This window comes from Vitis vinifera, chromosome 10, assembly GCF_030704535.1.
Source record: "Vitis vinifera cultivar Pinot Noir 40024 chromosome 10, ASM3070453v1".
Lineage (NCBI taxonomy): Eukaryota > Viridiplantae > Streptophyta > Magnoliopsida > Vitales > Vitaceae > Vitis > Vitis vinifera.
In genome coordinates, this window is record NC_081814.1 from 14395407 (window position 1) to 14418560 (window position 23154).

Sequence of the window (23154 nt, forward strand, 5' to 3'; positions counted from 1 at the left end):
CAAAATTAGTGAGGATAATATGGTTGGATCGCCAAGATAGTTTTGCCTTGTTGCAAAGATAAATAGCTAGAGCAAAGACTTATGAAATAAAAAGCTCTAATAGCAGTAATATATTTGTCATCAATGAATTCCGTACACTCATTTTGTTGTGGTGCCAAATGTCAAACTTTACCCCTTTGCAAAAAATTATCAAATCTCATGCTCATGAGTCTTCGAAACACTTAGCAAAAAACTTGCCAGCATAATGAATCATTTGTGAGGAATGATCCCAAGAAAGAGTGATGAAATGGGTATCAAAATATTCGCCTAACCATCCATATAAATAGTGAATGAGGAAAATAGATGCATTAAGCCTAGGCTTCGAAGAGTGCTATATGTTACCTTTGACTTAACAAACGATTTCATTCAAGCCATTGTAAATGCTTGCTAATGTCGGAACAACAAGGCTAAACATCAAACTTTGAGTCATTCTACTAACTACCTTAAAGACTCAAGAGCAAATCAAAGTGACACACTTCCTAAGAAGAACAAACTTGCATATAAAACCAGCATGTAAGGAAAACAACCAAATAAGTTTCCCCAACAACTTCCTCAACCACACCATGGTCATCAAACACCTCCATCTCCAATTGAGTATGAGATTCAATAGGGCGATATCCCTAAAAGGATTATGAGTCTCCTTTTTCTTTGTGCCTTATTCCTTGAATTCTTCTTTGGGGTTTTGAATACTTTATGGGGCTTTTGTACCAAAATGACACCTAGGAGGCCATTTTAACTTGTGTTTTACATTTAAAATTAAATCCAAAAAAAAAAAAGATAGAATAACATCACTAATATAGTATTTCTTAGTTGTAAGAAGTAACATTTTATTTGTTTTTTAAACTTCAGTCTTAAAGCCTTAAGACTTAAAAGACATTTCGAAGGTTGTTTCTTTTTTAACTGATAATTTTTAGTCAATTTTATACCAATAGAAAAAATAAAAGTTCTTATACTTTTAATTTAATAGAAAAAGTCACTTTTGCCTATTTGTTTTTTCAACTTTTTAACTTTGTTATAGTTCTCAAATCCAATTTCTCAAACAAAATAAAAATATTTTTAGAAATGTTGGGTAATTCTTGACTGAAAAATAAATCCAATTATCTGTATAATAAATGAAAAATGAATTTACAATAAACTAAAAAAGTTACATTCATGAAGAAAACCAAATATGATTAAGATACTTTTTTTTACTTCGTGCAGTCACTATTTTTTTAACTAATTTGTAGGTTCTTGGTTCAAAGGTAAAAACAATAATATTAAAATAATAAAGTTTAATAAGAAATAATTTTTCTATAATTTTTAAAAATTCAATCTCCTAGAATATTACAACAAATCAAAATAAAAATCATCAATTCTAATAATTTTTTTACAATTAGAACTTCAAAAATAATTTACACTTATCTAAATACTAACTAAAATCAATAATTTCAATTAAATTTGAAATCAACAATTGAATGTACATTCCAATCCTAAATCCATTAATTTGAATATGTACCACAAAAACTACTTAATATAAATGACACTTATAAATTTTTTAACATTTTCTTAGCAATTAAACATAATTGAGAACCCCTAATTACTATTCCATTACCAACTTCTTAGTTAATTATATAATTAATTCTTTACAAAATATTTATTATTGTGATAAGTGTTTGGTATTTTGGTATTTTGGGGTATTTGAAAATATATTATTATTTTTTAAAAATATTAATTTTTATATTTTTTATCTTAATTATATAAAATAAGAAGAAATATAATAATTAATTTCATTAATATTTTTTGTACCTAAAAATAAAAAGATTTAATATTTAATAGTATTTAGATATTAGTAGAAAAACGCTTAATATTTAATAACATTCACACATCAATATATAAATAAATAATCTAAGTACCTAATGGCATTCCACTTTATTTAGATTAAAATGAAAAGAATATTATTAAGATTTTAGATAAAAATTAAAAATTAAAAACAAACAAAGACAACAACACAACGTAAAATACTACTAAATTAGAATTATCATAATCCAATTTGCTCTTATTTTGACAAAATTTCTTAGTAAATATTGTCTAGCAAACTTATCTAATTCAAATCACAATGATTTTTTTTTTTAATACACTATCAAACTGTATTGAATTAATTAGAACAAAATTTATGCTTATAATTAATAATAAAATAACACAATAATCTTACTACAATTACCACAAAAATTGTACATTTCCATGGACCTTACACTAAGAGTGAGCCCATTTGTGAACTTCTGGAGTAGAGAAGGCATACCTTCAAGATAGGATACATCCCTTTCTTGGTTCTTGGTTCTTGGCTTTATAATAGGTTATATTGATTCACCAGCTTCCATGACACAAAAATGTAAATGGTGGTGATTTAATCAATGCTTGAAGGTTATTATTCTTTATATACCTTCATAGATTTTAAATGAAATAATTGTACAGATAATCGTGACATACAAGGGGACAAAGAGAAAGGAGAAAGAAAGAAAGGAAAAAAACATAGAGTTTTTATGTAGTGGCTGGTAATTTGATCAATGCTTGGAGCTCATTATTCTTTGCCTTCATAGATTTTAAATGAAATAATCGTTGAGATAATCATGACATACAAGGAAACAAAGAGAAAGAGGAAAGAAAGAGGAAAAGAAAATACAAAGAGATTTTTTATGTGATGGGTGGTGATTTAAGAAGTTCTAGTGTGCTTTTCTATCTTTATCTTTATAGATTTTAAATGAAATAATTGTTCAGATAATCATGACATACAAGGAACAAAGTTTTCTATCTTTATCTTTATAGATTTTAAACTAAATAATTGTAGAGATGATCATCACGTATAGCGAGGAGATGATCGTGGCGTATAAGGGGAGCTTTGCTCATGATCCGAATATTGGAATTGAAAAACAAAAGGATGAGGGAAAAGAAAAAAAAAGGGTCACCCCTAACTGTTCGCTTGCCTATTATTAAATACTGAGAGGTTACATTAATGCTCCAAAAAAGATATCTTAAAATAAATTAAAATGCATATTTCAATGGCTTTAAAGTAGAAAATTATGTCAAAAGTTAATTTTAGAATACTAATTTAACTTTGGATTATATTACTTTATTGCAGCTGTCTTCCTCACATATTGGGTCTCAAAATCCCTTGTGAATTGTGACATATGCAGCTGCATATGGATCACCACTTCAACTTTTTTAAAATACTAGTAAGAATAAGACAATCACCACCAACAAGGCTCTCTCTTTTGTGGCGGAGACACTCATTTCCACAAACCTCAACGGGACCCTCAGACACGTACAAGAGCAGACCCTAATAACATTTGGTCAATAAAGATGAAACCACATAAGGATATGCTAAATCACAATAGCTTATATGTTCTTAAGACAAATGATAATTTTATAAATATGAAGAGTAGACAAACCCTGTAGAAGCTCTCTACAATTCAACTGACTTAAGTATTAAAGTTCTTACACTGAACATATTTGGTGTAATTTTCCTTCATTTCGAAGGTTAGATACATCTTACTCCTTAGAGATCCACGACTTGATGATTGCCACTCCAACAACAGGAGTCTTGAAGCAAATACCCTCGTGATATTGAGGTTTGGGGCCATGAATTTTTTTGCTCTAACAAATACTGCTGATTATAAACACATCATTGATGATAGAAGAACCCCAATCCGTCTAACCAAACTTCATGGTACCGGATAAAACTAACATTCCTCAATCAGCTCTAAATGATTGTTGAGAGAGAGAGAAAGAAGAAAAACCTTAATTCTCATTCATATGTTTACTTACAATTGAGCAATATATATATACAAGGCTAGGAGTCCTAACTACCATACATGTGACCTATATTAACAAGGAAAGATTATATACTATAAATACATTATATTCAACACTCCCCCTCAAGCTGGAGCATATACGTCATATGCACCAAGCTTGTTACAAATATATTTAATCCTAGGACCTCTTAGAGATTTAGTGAAGTTTGAATTAACAAAACTTGTAGCAACACATCCTGATGCGATCTTCTCTCTAATGAAATGACAGTCAACTTTAATATGTTTGGTCCTTTCATGAAAGACTGGATTGGATGCAATATGTAATGCGGCCTTGTTATCACAGATGAGTTTCATCTATTCATCCTTTCCAAATCTCAACTCTTGAAGAAGATGTCTCAACCATATGAGTTCACATGTTGCCAAAGCCATAGCTCGATACTCGGCTTCAGCGCTAGATCTGGCCACTACATCTTGTTTCTTACTCTTCCAAGATATTAGATTACCTCTAATAAAAACACAGTACCCTGAAGTGGAACGTTTATCTTTGGGTGAGTCAGCCCAATCTACATATGTGTAACCAACAACCTGAGTATGACTTCTGTTCTCGTACAACACACCTTGGCCTGGTGTACTTTTGATATATCGAACAATGCGGATTACAACATCCCAATGGCTATCACATGGTGACTGTAGGAATTGACTAACAACACTCACATGAAAAGAAATGTCTGGACGAGTAATGGTGAGATAGTTCAATTTACCTACGAGTCGTCGATATCTCCCGGGGTCTCCTAAAGGCTCCCCCTGTCCTGGTACAAGTTTGACATTCGGATCCATAGGTGTGTCTACCGGTTTACAGTCTAACATACCGATTTCTTCCAGGATGTCTAAAGCATACTTCCTTTGGGAAAGGACCACACCAGAACTGGATTGAGCTATCTCAATTCCCAAGAAATACTTGAGTTTCCCCAAGTCTTTGGTCTGAAAGTGCGTAAAAAGATGTTGCTTTAGTTTCTGAATACCATCCTGATCACTGCCTGTAATGACGATGTTGTCTACATAAACAACCAGATAAATACACTGCCCCAAGGAGTTATGATGATAGAAAACTGAATGGTCTGATGTACTGCGAAGCATGCCAAACTCTTGAACAATAGAACTAAAACGGCCAAACCATGCTCGAGGAGATTGTTTCAAGCCATATAGAGAACGGCGTAACCTGCACACTAAACCAGACTCCCTCTGAGCAACAAAACCAGGAGGTTGCTCCATATAAACTTCCTCGGCAAGATCACCATGAAGGAAGGCATTTTTAATATCCAATTGATAAAGAGGCCAAGAACACATAGCAGCCATGGAGAGAAGCAGACAGATAGAAGCAATCTTGGCAATAGGGGACAATGTGTCACCATAATCAGAACCATAAACCTGAGTATAACCTTTAGCAACTAAGCGGGCCTTAAGGCAATCAACCTAACCATCAGGACCAACCTTAACTGCGTAGACCCAACGACAGCCAATAGTAGATTTACCAGAGGGTAAAACAACAAGATCCCAAGTGCCATTAGAGTGCTGAGCAGCCATTTCATCCACCATTGCCTGTCGCCAGCCTGGATGGGAAAGAGCTTCATGGGTGCTCTTTGGAAGAGAAACAGAAGATATAGTAGAAACAAAAGCAGAATAGGGTGAAGATAATCAATGATAACTCAAAAAATTGTAAATAGGATGAGGATTACGAGTAGAGCGAGTACCTTTCCGAACAGCAATGGGTAAGTCATTAGGAGAAGGTAGAGTTGGGGCAGGTGAAGCCGAAGGGATAGGAAGTGAGTCAGTAGGTGCCTCAACAAAAGGGAGAGGATCCAGGCGCTCCTTCTGGTATGGTCGGTGTCGGAAAAAGACGTCGCCGGAAGTTCGCCGGAAAAGTTTGCCGACGATGAGTGTTTTCTGACGACGATCCGATTGACCGGAAAGTATTGGGAGATGGAGAAGGTGACCGAAATGAAACACGGTCACCGGAAGGTTTCCCGGAGTTGATGACACGGGAAACAGGAAAGAATTAGGTTTTCTCCCTTGGCTCTAATACCATGTTGAGAGAGAGAGAAAGAAGAAAAACCTTAATTCTCATTCATATGTTTACTTACAATTGAGCAATATATATATATACAAGGCTAGGAGTCCTAACTACCATACATGTGACCTATATTAACAAGGAAAGATTATATACTATAAATACATTATATTCAACAATGATAAATAGTCTAACCAAACTTCATACAACCGGATGAAACTAATATTTCTCAATCAACTCTAAATGATAAATAAAACATTATACCATTGGAGACAATATGGTTGAATGTGTTTTAGTTTCAAAGGGCCTTTCCTCTTCAAGATTCACATCTCAAATTAGATCTTGATACAATTATCCTTGTTTGAATCACATTCCAAATTAAAACTTTAGTAACATTCTCAAAGCTCTCCCAAATTCACTATGGCATTAGAGGAGCCATCTAGTGTCTCTAGACTCTTAACAACCTTGATAAACCAAGGCTCACAATACAATCATCTTACTTCGGCACAAGCTTAGTTTCCACTCAACTAAATGTTGCCTTTTAGTAGAGGCCTTGGCGTGGCTCATTACTTTAGTAGATAATGAGACACTAGCAAAAATATTTTAAGAAGTGAAAGAAGATCCAAATCCACAATATTGATAAACAATGGGTTTCTAGTTTAGAATGTTCTCAACATTGTTATGGATTAATTAATTAGCCCAGTCCATAGAAACTATTCACAAGCTACTATGTAATCTTGTGTATTTACCAAACTCCCTTATACACACATGTAAATAAAGAACCTAGCTATTAATTAACACTCAAAACTGGTGTTTTTCTATTTATAAAAACAAGTTTTTAAATAACTTTTAAGTGTAGATCATTTTGTTTTAATGTTGGTGCAAGTGAACAAATTTTATTACCTCGTAGATTTTATGGTTTTGGACACTGACCCTTTAAGAAAAGGGATGATTTCAGTTATGCTTATCTTGAGATGACCATTCTTAGTCATTGCCAAGGTACTCATCAATTGGCAAAATGAGGTCATGCAACTATCATTTGGGAATATGATTTTAGGGTTAATCATGTGTTTCATTTATGCAAGGAACCAGCTGATCATGAAGAGTTTGAATCTAAAGAGGTATGCTTAATTAACACTTAAGAGATATGATGAAGAATGAGGGACACCCAATGAAGTGATTGTTGAGAAACCCTAGATTAATCCATTCCTAGGCCTTGGATCATTAGGGTGCATGCAATCCTATCTAAGCTCTCTAGATCTTAGCACAACAAAAATCAGTTAGCCATATATGAAAAATGGTGACCCCAAATAAATAAAAAATCAGTTTCTAAATAAGCAAACTAAAATGGTTTCTCATTGCATGGGGGCTAAAGAAATATGTTCACATAGTCAATAAAGTAAGAGCTCATGTTTGACGGTGTAAACACAATGAATGGGAAAGTGGTTATGTTTTACAATTCAATAATTATCCCTTTTTTGGTCCATAATAACATTTTTTTGGTGTAATATAATGATTCTCTCTGATATGGGAATATAGACATAATTGGTTAGACCTCATTAATCGGTCCATAATAACATTTTTTTTTATGTAATATAATGATTCTCTCTCATATGGGAATATAGATATAATTGGTTAGACCACATTAATACTCTGTGTACCTTCATGTGAATGATTTATAAATATCTTCTTGTGTTTACATGTGGTATTAGAGCTTCTATAGTAGTAACTTTTTCTTCTTTTTTCTATTTCGTTACTTATAGTTGTAACAATTATTCTTGTCAATTTTTTATTTTATTTTAATTATCTGTTCGTATTAAGAGCCAGCATATATAGGATAACGAAGTTTGACACTTTAGGATTTATCTGATAATTAACTAGCACTATAACAATGATGGAAAACCTACACTTACAAAGAGTTGTTTAATGGAATTTGTGTGAAGTGACTATTTGTAGAAGGTGAGCAGCTTTGTCAAGGTTAGATGATGGAGAATTTTACAAAGAAAAAGTATTAAGCATTGGAATTTATTTGGATTTTTCTAGCTTGCTAGTTTTATGCAATGGTATAGTTTTTTCACAGAGAAAAGTTAGCATGAAGAAAACATAAACCTTATTTTCAGTACTTCATGTAGTATCCATTAAAAAAAAAAAACTCATATATATATATATTATTATTATTATTATTATGTATGTATGTATGTATGTATGTATGTATGTATGTATGTATATATATGTTGATAAAGAAATGTAATTCAAATTTTTAAAAATTTTACATGAAATAAACAAAAAGAAAAAGATAAAACATAATTCACTCCAAATTTTTCTTTTGATCTTTTTACTCCAACAAAAATAGTTCAAACAACACCAAATATTTATCCAGGTCAAACTAAATTGGAACGTATATTTGTGGATGCCTTAGAAGTCCAATAGTGTTAGAAAAAAAAAAGTTACTTTAAATATCCACCAAATGGGAAAGAGACCAAGTACAAGAACATAAATATGGACAAAAATAGGAGGGTTGAGCTCTATTTAAACTTGATCCAAACTTCTAAGAAAAATGGAAAACCATGGTGCACACCAAACTTTTCTTTGGATTTTTTTGCTCCTTCCACAAAAACAAGAGGGTTCACAAAACACCAAATATTTATCTAGCTCAAGCTAAATTGGAAAGTATATATACATAAGTGGTTGCCTAAGAAGTCAAATAATGTCAAAAAAGGGAAAAAGTCACTTTAAACATCAATCAAATAGGAAAGATACCAAGTACAAGAACATAAATATGGAGAAAAACAGGAGGGTTCAGTTTTATGTTTTGTATTTATGTGTATGTTCATAAAGAAATGTGATTCGAACTTTTAAGAATTTTACATGATATGAGTGAAAAGAAAAGGAAAAACATATTTCATAGAAAGCTTTTCTTTCGATCCTTTTGCTCCTTCAACAAAAACAAGAGGGTTCATACAACATCAAATAATTATCTAGTTCAAACCAAATTGGAAAGTATATATATGAGTGTATGCTTAAAAATCAAATCATGTTAGGAAAAAAAAAGGTTACTTTGAGTATCAAACAAATGGGAAACGGACCAAGTACAAGAACATAAATGAGAAGAAAAACAGGAGGTTTATCTTTATTTAAACTTAAAAGAATTTTACAGGAGATTTTCTGAAAGGAAAAGGAAAACTGTGGTGCACATCAAACTTCTCTTTGGATCTTTTTTCTCCTTCAACAAAAACAAGAGTGTTCACACAACACCAAATATATATGTTGCCCAAACAAAATTGGAAAATTCATACATGAGTGGCGGATGCCAAAGAAGTCAAATAATGTTAGAAAAATAAAAAAGGTTACTTTAAGCATCAGGCAAATTGGAAAGGTATCAAGTACAAGACCATAAATATAGAAGAAAAAAAAGGATGATTTACCTTTATTGTCTATATATGTGTGCAATGATCGATAAAGGAATCTGATTTGAAACTTCTAAGAAGTTTACATGAGGGAAAAGAAAAAAGGAAAACAAAGGTTCAATCAAACTTCTCTTTTGATCTTTTTGCTAAATTAGAAAGTATATATATATATATGGTGGATGCCAAGGAAGTAAAAAAAATGTTAGGAGAAAGGTTAGTTTAAACAAATTGATACCAATTACAAGAACATAGATGAGAAGAAAAACAGGAGGGTTTATGTTTATTTAATCTTGATTCAAACTTAAAAGAATTTAGAAGGAGATTTTCTAAAAGGAAAAGGAAAACCATGGTGCATACCAAACTTCCCTTTGGATCTTTTTGCTCCTTCAACAAAAATAAGAGTGTTCACACAACACCAAATATATATGTAGCTCAAACAAAATTGGAAAATTCATATATGAGCAGATACCCAAGAAGTCAAATAATGTTTAGAAAAAAAAAAGTTACTTTAAACATCAGACAAATTGGAAAAATATCAAGTACAAGACCATAAATGTGGAAAAAAAAAAGGATGATTTAGCTTTATTGTCTATATATGTGTGTGTTGATAAAGAAATCTGATTTGAAACTTCTAAGAAGTTCACATGAGATGAGGGAGAAGAAAAAAAGAAAACAATGGTTCAAATCAAACTTCTCTTTTGATCTTTTTGCTAAATTGGAAAGTATATATATATATATGTGGGTGGATGCCAATGAAGTAAAACAATGTTAGGAAAAAAAGTTGCTTTAAACAACAAACAATTTGGAAATATACCAATTACAAGGAAGAAAAACAGGGGGGTTTTGCTTTATTATATAAATGGGTAAGCAAGCGTGATTTAAACATTTAGGAACTTTACATGAAATGAGCTAAAAGAAAAAGGAAAAATATGGTTCACACCGAACTTCTCTTTCAATCTTTTTGCTCCTTTGATGAAAAAAGGGTTCACACAACACCATTTATCATGTATGGTTTCAAAGTTGTCTCTTGAATTGTGAGACACATGGAGCAGAATGCACAACAACCAAGTGATATATATGGATGAAAAGCCTTGATCATCTCTCAATAAAAGAAACTGGTGCTTTCCCCATCCTTCTCCAACTTTAATAAAGATAAAGGAAGGGTACTCAATTGTTTCCATTAGTTTCTGTTTGATTAGGGCTTGGTGATAAAGGTGTCCACATAACTTGGATTGTGATTACTTTAATTAGAAGTATTATTGGAGAGGCATATCTGAAAGTGTTTGTCGTTGCAATTCGCTTAAGTCTTGGTCTCTTGAACCCCAGTTTATAGCTGGCTAAGTCTGACCATACCAGCTCCTCTTGTTCAAAAAGAAAACCCCGAAAGCGGATTTGGTCTGAGTCAAGATGTTGTGCTCTAACACACACCATCAACCCAAAAACCAGCCCAGATTTAATCTCAACTTGAGACTTTCAAATAGTGTCCATGAACAAATTTTTGATGCAGGCATTTGTAGAGGGATAAATTTTGTCCACTCACTAATTGCTACAAGCCAATAAATTGTTAATCATATATAAGTTGATGTGTTTTTAATATAGTCAAATAAAAATGTATTATATGACAAAGAAAAAGACTCATATGACATCAACGGCTTCAAATAAAATAACATCATTTGTCCATGCTCTTGATATAAATTTTTTGTTATTTAAAAACAAAATTGAGGGCTAAGACTGCACCAAAGTTCAAAGGAGCATAATCTTAATTCATAATATAGTTAATCATATGTTGATATGTGTTTTAATATGGTCAAATAAAAATTTATTATGTGACAGAAAAAGACTCATATAATATCAATGGCTTCAAATAAAATAATATCATGTATCTATGCTCTCAAATAAATTAATATCATGTGTCTATGCCCTTGATATAAATTTTTTGTTATTTAAAAACAAAATTGAGGGCTAAGGCTGCACCAAAGTTAAAAGGGAGCTTGAGCTTAATTCATAAGATTTTGTTCTAAATATCAAAATTTTTGTTTGTGGGGTTCCTCTAAACTGGCCTTCATTCAGTGATTTCTAACATGATGCATCTGTTCAAGATTTGGATGTAATTTTTAAAGTTATAGGCTTTAAACTCAGTTTATGTGACTTCATCAATGGCATTGCTAGGAATTTTAGGTTGGAAAATTAAAGAACTTTGAGAATGAGGAATGCAGTGGGTCTTAAGGTGGACCAAGATCAATCAATTAATTATAACTGATTGCAGGTAGTTGCAGTTTTTATGGTGCATAGCACTATTATCTTACAAACTTTTCTTAGGAATCAACTTATTGAATTCATACTCCATCTCATCTCAAGAACTCCGCTGGATGAAACCTGTTAGAGAGATTTATTTAGAGTTTTATTTATTTAATTTCTATTTTATTATTATTCTTTTTTTTAGGAATAAGGTAAATTAGTCCTTATCTTTTCTTTATATCTTTTTACTGTATAAATTATATTTGTATTGTACCTATTTATTAAGTGATCCTAATAAGAAATTCTAAACTTTTCTTTTCTTTGTTTGTTCATGTTTCTTTTGAATTTCACATTGTCTTAGAGCAAAATTTATTTTAATGGAATTTTAGATTTTCATCTCATTGAAGGGAATTTTATTTCATATACACTTTTACCTTTTGCCTAATCATAAATCTTTGTTGTAGGTGATCACATCATTTTTCCTATTTGATCCTAGGTTTTCTTTGGTTTGTATTTCTTTTCCTCTATTTTCTAATCGTTTGTTAATTATTCATCATGACTAGCAAAATAGATGATTCCCTTCAATCTGTTAGTGTGAGATTGGATAGAAAAAGTTATTCATATTAGAGTTATTGATGAAAAAATTTCTAAAGGGAAAAGAGTTGTGAGATTATATCATTGGCACTTTATACAAACATAGGAATGAAAAGGATGAAAAATATGCAAAACAATTAGATATTTGGAAAGTAAAAGTTTGAAAATTATCACTCGGATCAACAACTCTATTGAGTATTCAATAGGTACACAGTTGGCAAAGTATGAAAAATCTAAAAAAATCTAGGAAAATTTGGAAAGATTATACATGCAGTCTAATTTTGCAAAGTATTATCAATTAGGAATTGATATTTAGGAGTTTTATCCACTATGACTTATCTATATGACTAGTTTGCTCTCACGAGATTAGTAGAGTTCTAGGCTTTTATGTCTTATATTTCTCAGAACAATGATTAGTCCAATTTTGTAAGGCCCTTTGTTATGATTTTGAGGCACTACATGGCACAATTTTGCATCGTAGCCTACTCCCCTCTCTTGATTCAATAGTTGGTGAATTGTTGGCTAAGGAGATACATCTTAAGTCTCAGGCATAAAAAGAAATTTTCTCCACACGTTATACATCTGATTTGGAAGTACCTTCTAGGCCACCTTCCAAAAATTAGAACAAAACTAACTCAAAGATTAGCATGGATGAATGTAGCTACTTTAAGCATAAGGGCCACTAAAAGGCTCAATGTGCTAAGATCTTTAATAGAACAACGTTCTTATAGGCCTCCATAGTCTAATACTGCAACAATTGTTCCTCCATCTAACTCATTTGGATTTAGGCCCACACTATCCTCTAATCCCATGGTATCTGCCCTTACTAAACAGTTCAAGAAGTTCCTCACCACACCACTGTATGTTATTTCTCCCTCTTCAAGTTTGTCAGCCCTTAATTTTTCAAGTATGTCTTCCTTTATTTGGAGTCTTAGACTTTGGAGCTTATCATCATACGTCACCTGATTTTTCATCTTTTGCTTCTTTATCTCCTATATCTTTTGTGTTTATTATTACTCCTAATAGTACTCTCATGCCCTTAGTTGGTGCTAGTTCTATTATTACACCTCATGCATTTGTCTATTTCTAATGTTTATCTTATTCCTGATCTTACATTGAATCTAATCTTTGTTGGTCAATTATGTGACTTTGGTTGCTTAGTGTCCTTTTTTTCTACTTCTTATTTGATGCACAATTCACAATCCTAGAAGTTGATTGCACTACTACAAAAATTGAAATTAATGACGCTTTATTTTATGACGCTTTCTAAAAGCGTCATTATTGAGGGTATACAATGACGCTTATAAGAAGTGTCATAGTTGTATTATTTATCTTGATACTTATTATAAGTGTCATTATTTGATGTCATCTTTTTCCTTATAACTGTGTATATAATGACGCTTATAAGAAGCGTCATAGTTTTATTATTTACCTTGACACTTATTATAAACATCATTATTTGATGGGTATGTAATGACGTTCTTGAGAAGTGTCATAGTTGTATTGACTTTTAAAATTTTTGTTTTTAAGTTAACTTATACAAATTTTGATATTAGAATTTTATTCTATAAATTAATTGTGGTAAATTGACATTAATATTAATGACATAAAGTTGCTACATTAAGGTTTTTTTTTTAAAACTTGGATATAAATAAAATAAAATCCTAATAAATTATTTTTTTTATTGTTTGATATTAATTTTTTTATAGTTTGTATCAATACAATCTATTTTCATAAACTATTTTTCATTTTTATTAAATTAGAAATTATCTTATATTTCATTTAAAAATAATTTGTTAATTTATCTGTGAACCACAAAAAAGTGGCCTATTTTGAGCACTTGTTCAAGCCTTAGGCCACATTTATTGGGTTTAACCCTTTTATTTGAGAATGTTTTATAGTTAATGAATATAAATTTGAAATTATTTAACTAAAATGAAATAAATTAATATTTAAATTAATTTAATGATGATTAGACTCACAATAAAACTAAATGCAATAAGAATATTTATAAAAACTTTCTAATATTTATGGGAATTAAGCTCATTCTATTAAATTAGTTTTTTTTTAAAAAATATCAATATTCAAATTAAACCAACATCAACCTAAAATATCAAATAATTAAACAATATAAATTCATTATGAGTTCAATATATAAAAATTATTATTGGAAGATGAAATAAAGAATACTATTTTAATTTATTGAAAAAGGACATGTATGGTATTTTAGAATTTGTTATAAAGTCTCCCTTGAAAACCCTAACTTTTGGAAGACAAGAAAGAAGGGAGAGAGCCACCGTTTTTAGTGAGAAAGAAGAGAAGAGAGAAAAATGCAAGTTTTTCTCATCATGCACAGATTTCATCAAAGGTTTGATCCCACTTCATCCGTGGTCCGATCGAGCTGAAATTTGGAGGAGAGTTTCGTGACTCATTTATCTTCAATCTGAACGGTGAAGATCGGATTTGGAGTTTCGGAAAGTCATTAGAAAGAAAGAGGAGAAGAGAGAAAAACGTAGGTTTTTCTCATCATACCCAGATTTCATCAAATGTCCGATCCCGCTTCGTCCGTGGTCCGATCGAGTTGAAATTTGAAGGAGAGGTTCGTGGCTCATGTATCTTCAATATGAACGGTGGAGATCGGATTTGGTGTTTCGGACAGTCATAAGAGAGAAAGTGGAGAAGAGAGAAAAACGTAGGTTTTTCTCATCATGCCCAGATTTCATCAAATGTCCGATCCTGCTTCGTCCGTGGTCCGATCGAGTTGAAATTTGAAGGAGAGGTTCGTGGCTCATGTATCTTTAATATGAACGGTGGAGATTGGATTTAGAGTTTCGGACAGTCATTAGAGGGAAAGAGGAGAAGAGAGAAAAACAGTAGTTTTTTACATCATGCCCAGATTTCATCAAAGGTCCGATGCCGCTTTTTTCATGGTTTGATTGAGCTGAAATTTGGAGGAGAGGTTTATAAGTCATTAATCTTAAATTTGAACGGTGAAGATCGAATTTAGAGTTTTGGAAAGTCATCTTTCAGCCAAAAACAAAACCTTTATTTTATCAAAGATGGTGCTTCCTGAAAGTGTCATTGTTGTCTAAGACATACAATGACAGAGGCGAAGAGAACACTTTAGAGAAGCGTCATCTGTTACCTTTCTTGACGCTTAAAAAACGTCATTGTTTCCCATTTATCTTGTAGTGTTGGGATAGACTATAAGTGGGGGAGATCATTCTTGCCAAACTAAAAGTACCAATAGTTGCATCTCTAAGTATTGATTTATCTTCCCTTTGTTTGAGTCATTTGTCTAGTTTTTCTATTAACATTCTCGTTTGGGATATATTTCAATTTCTCGTTTAAAGTATTTAGTTTCTGTAAGAGCATTGGAAAATTTGCAAACATAAGATATTTCTAGTTGTAGTGAGTGTAAATTGGTAAAATTTTCTACTATACCTTTTAATAGAAATGTTCTTCTTCTACACCATTAGATTTAGTCCATTCAAATACATGGGGACCTTCTCCAATTCCTACAAAAAGGATGGTCTCAATTTTATGTTTCCTTCATGGATGATTATACTCGTTATTGTTGGGTTTATCTTATGAAACATTGTTTTGATTTTTTGAGTATTTATAATGCATTTCAAGCCCTTGTCAAAACTCAACATTATGCTATTATAAAGTGCTTTAGGTGTGATTTGAGTGGGGTGCATACTTCTAATGCATTTAATAATTACTTGCTTCACATGGAACTATTCACCACTCTTCTTTTACTAACACTCCATAGTAAAATGGTGTTACTAAAAGGAAACATAAACATATTGTTGAAACTGCTCGTTCTCTTTTATTGGTTACATGTGTTCTTAGTGAATATTGGAGGGAACTAGTTCTTACTAAAGTTCACTTAATAAAATCCCATCATCACACACCTATGGTCTATCTCCATTATAAAATTTGTATGGTTATTGCTCCTTATTACTCTCCCTTAAGAGTCTTTAGTTGTCTTCTCATTCTACTATTTGTGTTTTTCTTAGGTATAGTGAAGGCCAAAAGGGATATTGTTGCTTTGATCTAGTTAACCACAAATTATATGTATCATGTTAATTTCTCTTACTTGAGCATCTTATTGAGTCTCATAATGTCTCTAAGTTTAAACTTGTTCACATTTATTCTTTCTTGGATGATACGATAGTTTTCCTATAGATACTAGTACTTTAGTTCCTAATTGTCATACTCCTTCCTTTCCTCCTCTGCCTATTGCAACACCTTCTAAGACTATGAATCCTTCTTCCCGACATATTTCTTAACATCTCTACTCAATTACCAAGTTTTGTTTATTCCTTTCATTCAAATTCTTTTACATCCTTTTTATCTTCTATTCACAGTTTTTCTAATCTTAATCCTCTTTGGTGATAGGTTATGGTTAAGGAACTTTCTTATTTGCACAAAACCGACACTTGAGATTTGGTATATTTACCACATTGGAAGGGTATAATTGATTCTTGTTGGATCTATTTAATCAAAACTAAGTCTAATGATTCAATTGAGTACTATAAAGCCTAATTAGTTAATAAGGGTGCTCTCAATAATATGTATGGATTATAAGGAGACTTTTGCTTCCATTACAAATATGACTATTGTTTATATTCTTATTGTAGTTGCCTTTGTACGTAAATGACATATATCTTAAATGGATATTAAAGATGCCTTTTTGAATGTTGATCTTCAAGAAGTGTACATGGTACCTCTTTTTGGTGTTGCCCATAACCTAAGAGAGGTTTACAAGCTCAAAAAAGCTTTATATGGTCTCAAACAAGCATTGTGTGCTTGGTTTGCTAAGTTCTCTAATGTGCTTACTTCTCTTAGCTTTCATCCTAATCATCATGATCTTGCACTCTTTCTAAAATGCACTACTACTAGTCGTATTCTATATTCTCTATATGTTGATAACACGATTATTATAGGCGATGATGTTGATGAGATTGCAATGTTGAAGTTAGATTTGGCTTCTCGTTTGTAAATGAAAGATTTGAGCTTTCTATGATATTTTTGGGGTATTGAGGTTGCATGTTCTCTAAAGGGTTATCTTCTCTTGTAGTCTATGTATATAGTTGGTATTCTTGATCATGCTTGCCTTATTGACACTAAGACTTTTGATACTCCTCTTGAGGTTTATGTTCAGTATTCTTCTTCTAATGGTAACCTCTTAGCACACCCTACTTTATATCGTACTATTGTTGCCAACTTGATTTATCCAATCATTACACATCTAAACATTAATTGCTTATGTTGTTCACATTGTTAGTTAGTTTGTTGTTTTTCCTACTATAGTTTGTTAGGCTATTGTTCTTTATATTTTGCAGTATCTTCGAGCACCATATCTTAGATGTTTTTTTACCTTCATTTATTTATTTATTTTTGGATCTCTGTGCATATTTTAATGTTGATTGGGTTAGTGATCCCAAAGATTGCAAGTCTACCATTGGATTTTGTTTATTTTTTAAGGATTCTCCACATAAGCTAAGTATCATGCTATGGTATTTACCACCAATGAGATAGTTTTGTTATGTTTGTTACTTGCTGATACAATTATTTCTCTTTCTTGTCTCACTCCTATGTATTATGACAAGAAGAGTGTTGTTTGGATTGCATACAACTCCATCTTTCATGAAAGGACCAAGCATATTGAGAATGATTTTACTTCACTCATCATCACCTTTATATAACACTCTTTTTGTTTTATTTCTTCTTACCTACAAATTGTAAACTTGTTTACGAAGTCACACTCACTTCTGTGTTTTTTATATTTGGTTGACAATCTACTGATGCTTCCTACAGTCACATCATGGTTATTAGAGATATTTATTTGTTAGAGTTTTATTTATCTCCTATTTTACAATTATTCTTTCTTTTTAGGAATAAGGGTAAATTAATCCTTTTCTTTTCTTTTATTTCTTTTTATTGTAACCCTATTTAAATTTCGTTTGTGTTGTATCGATTTATTAAGTGATGTTAATAAGAAACCCTCAACTTTTTTTTCTTTTTTACTTCATGACTCCTCTGAATTTCACAAACCAAGGTAGGTGATCTTAATATATCTGAGGCTGAGCGGATTTTATTTTAGTTATTGAATTCCAAAATTGCCCTTAGTGACTGGTCAACTTTTTCGCAGCCCCACACTCTTCTTTAATAAAGAGATTCCCTTGCCGGTTGGTTCCGACTCCCTGTTTTGACACATATCAGAGACTCCTTATTAATGGAACTCTGCAATCCAGAAGATCAATTTACAAAATTACAGACATGAGGATGCTTCTGCAAGTGCTAGTATCACTTCATCTCATCACAGTCATCATCTCCTTGGTAACCATACTACAGGAAGCAGGGGCATCTCTGACGAAGCCTGGCTGCCCAGAGAAATGTGGGAATATTACCATTCCATATCCATTTGGTATGGGGAAAGGCTGTTACCTGGATAGGCATTTCGAGATTACATGCAACATGTCCTCCAATCCCCCTCGTCCTCTTCTCCTCCAAGAAGTTCAACTTTTGCAGATATCAGACGACTCTCTGCGCATCAACGATACTGCTCAACGGAGCTGTTTTAACAACCAATCAGGGAAGGCTGATTCGTCATTTGTGCCATATGATAGAACTCATCATTTCAGTTACTCCCACACTCACAATAAGTTCATAGCCATCGGATGTGACATATTTGCTTATATCACAGAGCACAACAGTACAACATATGAAACCGGGTGTGCATCGCTTTGTCCAGACAATAACATCACTGTTGGTTTTTCTTCTTCTGCTTGCACTGGCATTGGTTGCTGCAGGACTGATCTCCAAACGGATATGACGTGGTTTTATCTGCGGATTCGCAGCATCAACATGCTCACACCAGCCTGGAACTATGAACCATGTAGCCTTGCTTTCATTGCTTTCCTTCTTGGTGGCCCTGCTGCAAGCTTTACTGCCACGTCCATGTGATATTTTTTAATTTTTTTTTCTTTTTCTTCTGAATCTTTGCTCCAGCGATACATAAGAAAAATCAATTGATAATTTTTGCTTCATGGAAATATCAGCTTTTGTTCTGTGCAAAGAAGGAATGAAGAAATTATCCATGACTCTTTGGTTATGAAATTATCCTCTGATCAGTTTTCTACATATCAGACCTGAGAGTCACAACAAGGCCATGGCAACTGTACCTAAGTTATTATAGAATGATATGTTTCGTAATGAAATTTAAGAGTAAGCAACCTCAGCGAAAATGAAGATTTAGAATTTCTAATTGCAAAGTTTAGCTTCACTACTTTGGTTCTCTTATTTTAGCTTCTAAATTACTAATATATTTCTTTTCATTTATGTTTTCAAAAGATATTAATGAGTGCGAGGACCCAAACAAAATTTTTTGCCACGAGATAGCTCTTTGCACTAACGTCCCTGGCAGTTACTCATGCACTTGTCCAACTAGTTACCATGGAGATGGAAAGAAACAAGGAACTGGGTGCATACGTGGCAAGCATAAACATTTGCTAGCACTGGTATTTTCTTTAGGTATGGAACTTTACCATTCTCTTAACACCTAGCACTCTAGTCCCCTTCTCTGCACTACTTACTTTTGTGTCTGCTGCAGGTGCGGGGATTTCTGTTGTTTCCTTGATCCTAATTGCTACAGGCTTAAGGTTATACCGAGGACTTAAGGAAAGAGAGAAAAAGAAAATAAAACAGAAGTTCTTCAAGAAGAATGGTGGTCTGCTATTGCAACAGCAAATTTCTTCAAGCAAAGAAAGTGTAGAAAAAACAAAACTCTATTCGGTAGAAGAGTTGGAGAGAGCAACAGATGGCTTCAATTCGAGTCGAGTCATTGGTAAGGGAGGCCTTGGCACAGTATACAAAGGAATGTTGTCGGATGGAAGCATTGTAGCCATTAAGAAATCCAATACCGTTGATGAAAAGCAATTGGACCAGTTCGTTAACGAAGTTTTCATTCTTTCACAGATCAACCATAGGCACATAGTAAGATTGCTAGGTTGTTGTCTGGAGACTGAAGTACCTTTGCTGGTTTATGAATACGTCTCCAATGGCACCCTCTTCCACCATCTCCATGATGAGGGCCATGCATCTACATTATCTTGGAAAGACCGGCTGCGAATTGGGAGTGAAATTGCCGGAGCCCTGGCATATTTGCACTCATATGCTTCTATAGCCATCTGTCACAGGGATATCAAGTCTAGGAACATATTGTTGGATGAAAACCTCCGGGCAGTAGTTTCTGACTTTGGACTTTCAAGATCAATACCCCTTGACAAAACTCACTTAACTGCATTAGTACAAGGGACATTTGGTTACTTAGATCCTGATTATTTTCATTCAGGTCAATTTACAGATAAAAGTGATGTGTATGCCTTCGGCGTAGTCCTTGCTGAACTTCTGACAGGAGAGCAAGCCATTTCCTCGGATAGATCTGAACAAGGTCTAGCAAATCATTTTAGATCAGCAATGAAACAAAATCGTCTGTTTGATATTCTTGATAACCAAGTTGTAAATGAAGGACAGAAGGAGGAGATTTTCGCCGTTGCTAAGCTTACTAAGAGATGCCTAAAGTTGAATGGGAAAAAAAGGCCAACCATGAAACAAGTTGATATAGACCTCCAACAATTGGGCAGATTTCAGGAGCAGTTGCCTTCTCAGAAGACAATGATTGAAGAGCCTTCGTTGCAGCAGCATACATGCGAGGACTACAGCAAACAAGCTGAAACATCCCATTCGTACACATTTGGTGCAGTTACAGAAGAAATAGTCAAAGACCATGAGGTCTTGCTCTCCTAAGGAATACAGTATGGCACTTTGAAGTTTCGGTTAAACATGAGGTTTCTTTATGCTATGGACTTCCGGAATAATGATGTAATGAATGACTCAGAACTTTCTTTTACTTTGTTTAATTTGTTTCAAGTATGGTATGCATATTATCAGGGTCCAACCGGGGTTGAGGCTGGTTGACAGTCAATCATGGTCAACCTTTATATACACACGAAGTTCATTTGCCAAACCCATCAATTCAATCTTCAATCTAAGCTGCCTATGATATTGACTTAAAATAATTTTGGGTTATATTTGATTTAGTAAATATATGTTCAAATTCCTTGTATTTAGTAAATATGTTACTATAAATTTTTATCAACAGCCTATGGCGACTAAGAAATAAAAAACTAATGATAACATTCATTGAACTAGTCCTGAACAAACCTTTTATTTGGTAGGTAACATCGATGAAGCTACCGCGAAGGCTGTGAACTTAGAAATGCAGAGCAAATTGAATAAATGACCTTAAATCTTTGTGTATTGACCTCTAATCGAATTGTTTGGGATTCAAAAGTAAAAGAAATCATTTTATCTACTAATAGTGGACAAATTGGCATATTACCAAATCACGCCCCTATTGCCACAGCTGTAGATATAGGTATTTTGAGAATACGCCTTAACAACCAATGTTAACGATGGCTCTGATGGATGAACACAGAATTTGTGCAGTATCACTCTCGTAACATGTACAGATGAGGAGCACAACTTCTCATCACTGGCTAAAATCTTTGAACTTTAAACAATATAATAATTTATTATATATAGCATTGAATGTGTCTCGCCCAGGGGAGCCAATTCGCTTTTTAATATTATTTCCAAACATCATTGTAAAACTAATTTTTATGATCTTGCAAAACAGGATGATACCAAGGCCTAATTAGCATTTTCCTAACAAGGACTCACCGAAGAAAAGGATTTGTACTTAAACTCCAGCTAAAATGGACCCCTATTATTTAGAACTCATTTTATTTTATTTTTTCATTTTTTGGAATATTTTGATATATATATATATATAAATTTCATAAATAAGTGAACAACATAAGTGTGTCACATGTTGGAGATTTATTTTAACTATTTAAACTCAATTGTTTTACAGTTTAAAGATATTATTGATCAAAGAGATTTTAGTGAAAAACTACTGAGAAAAAGACATTAAAAATAAGGATGAAAATATCAATTTTAATAGATATTTCAATAACTTAAGATATATCGGGATATATTGATAAATATCAGTGGATATTTTGACACAAAATATCAATGAAGTAAAAATTATAAAAACTCGTGAAAATGTTGACAAACATATAAAAAATGATATAAAAAGTAAAAAGGACTATATTATAATTGAAATACAAAGAAATTGATATATAACTTGTATAATTTATGACAATTTATAATAATAATAAGCGACATTTCAAAATTCATTTAAAACTGAAATAATATTCTGTAGGATTTGAAAATAAATATAATAATAAAATGATAATTTAGAAAGGGAAAATTAGTACAATAAAATTTCACAAAAAGAAAAAAAAAAGGAATATATATATAGGTCTCCTAAACCATTCGATAAACTTAGACATTTGACCATCCGAATTAATATAAATTCCGGTTCGGTTTACAGAATAGTGAAGTCCAACTTCGTTCCTATCCCGCCAGGCATCATAAGCAGTAAACTCCAGTGAGGAGGGGCCCATCTCATTTTACAATAGACAGTTGGGCCCAAAATGAGGAATCCATATATGCGAAATTGAGACGAGTAAGTCTGACCAGGTTGTATAACGGGATGTGTAACTTGTAACACCTTCATTCATTTACCGTTGAGTTTATTAAGTCTTTAAGCTACTGCAACTTTATAATTATTTAAGGGATAATAATTACAATGGGGTTGCTATGCTTTATTCTTGGTATTATTGCTCACATTTTAATATTATTTTTCCACCCTCAACCTCTTCCCATCAACGTCACCCACCTTAGCAATAAACGATGTCGGCTCATATGATTTAAAAAATAAATAAATGATAAAGTAAAAATAAATATAATTTTGAGTCCATAGTCCTAAATTTTGGGCCCATAGGCTTAAACTTTGGGTTGTAGACCAAATAATGATAAAAAGAAGAAGAAGAAGAAGAAGAAGAAGAATGTAGTCTTCTAAAGTAATCCACTATGTCTAATA

General features: G+C 32.5%; 2 protein-coding genes across 2 annotated transcripts; both read left to right on the top strand.

Moving 5' to 3' along the window:
- Positions 1 to 18422: 18422 nt before the first annotated feature.
- LOC109123335 (wall-associated receptor kinase 1-like) lies at positions 18423 to 19198 on the top strand. The gene has a single exon (XM_019222780.2). The coding sequence runs from the start codon at positions 18423 to 18425 to the stop codon at positions 19107 to 19109; it is 687 nt and encodes a 228-aa protein (XP_019078325.1). The 3' UTR covers positions 19110 to 19198.
- A 112-nt stretch (positions 19199 to 19310) lies between these two features.
- On the top strand, positions 19311 to 21179 carry LOC100267910 (putative wall-associated receptor kinase-like 11). Its single transcript, XM_059740255.1, has 2 exons — positions 19311 to 19676; positions 19756 to 21179. The coding sequence occupies exons 1-2, from the start codon at positions 19484 to 19486 to the stop codon at positions 20949 to 20951; spliced, it is 1389 nt and encodes a 462-aa protein (XP_059596238.1). The 5' UTR covers positions 19311 to 19483; the 3' UTR covers positions 20952 to 21179.
- Positions 21180 to 23154: the final 1975 nt, after the last annotated feature.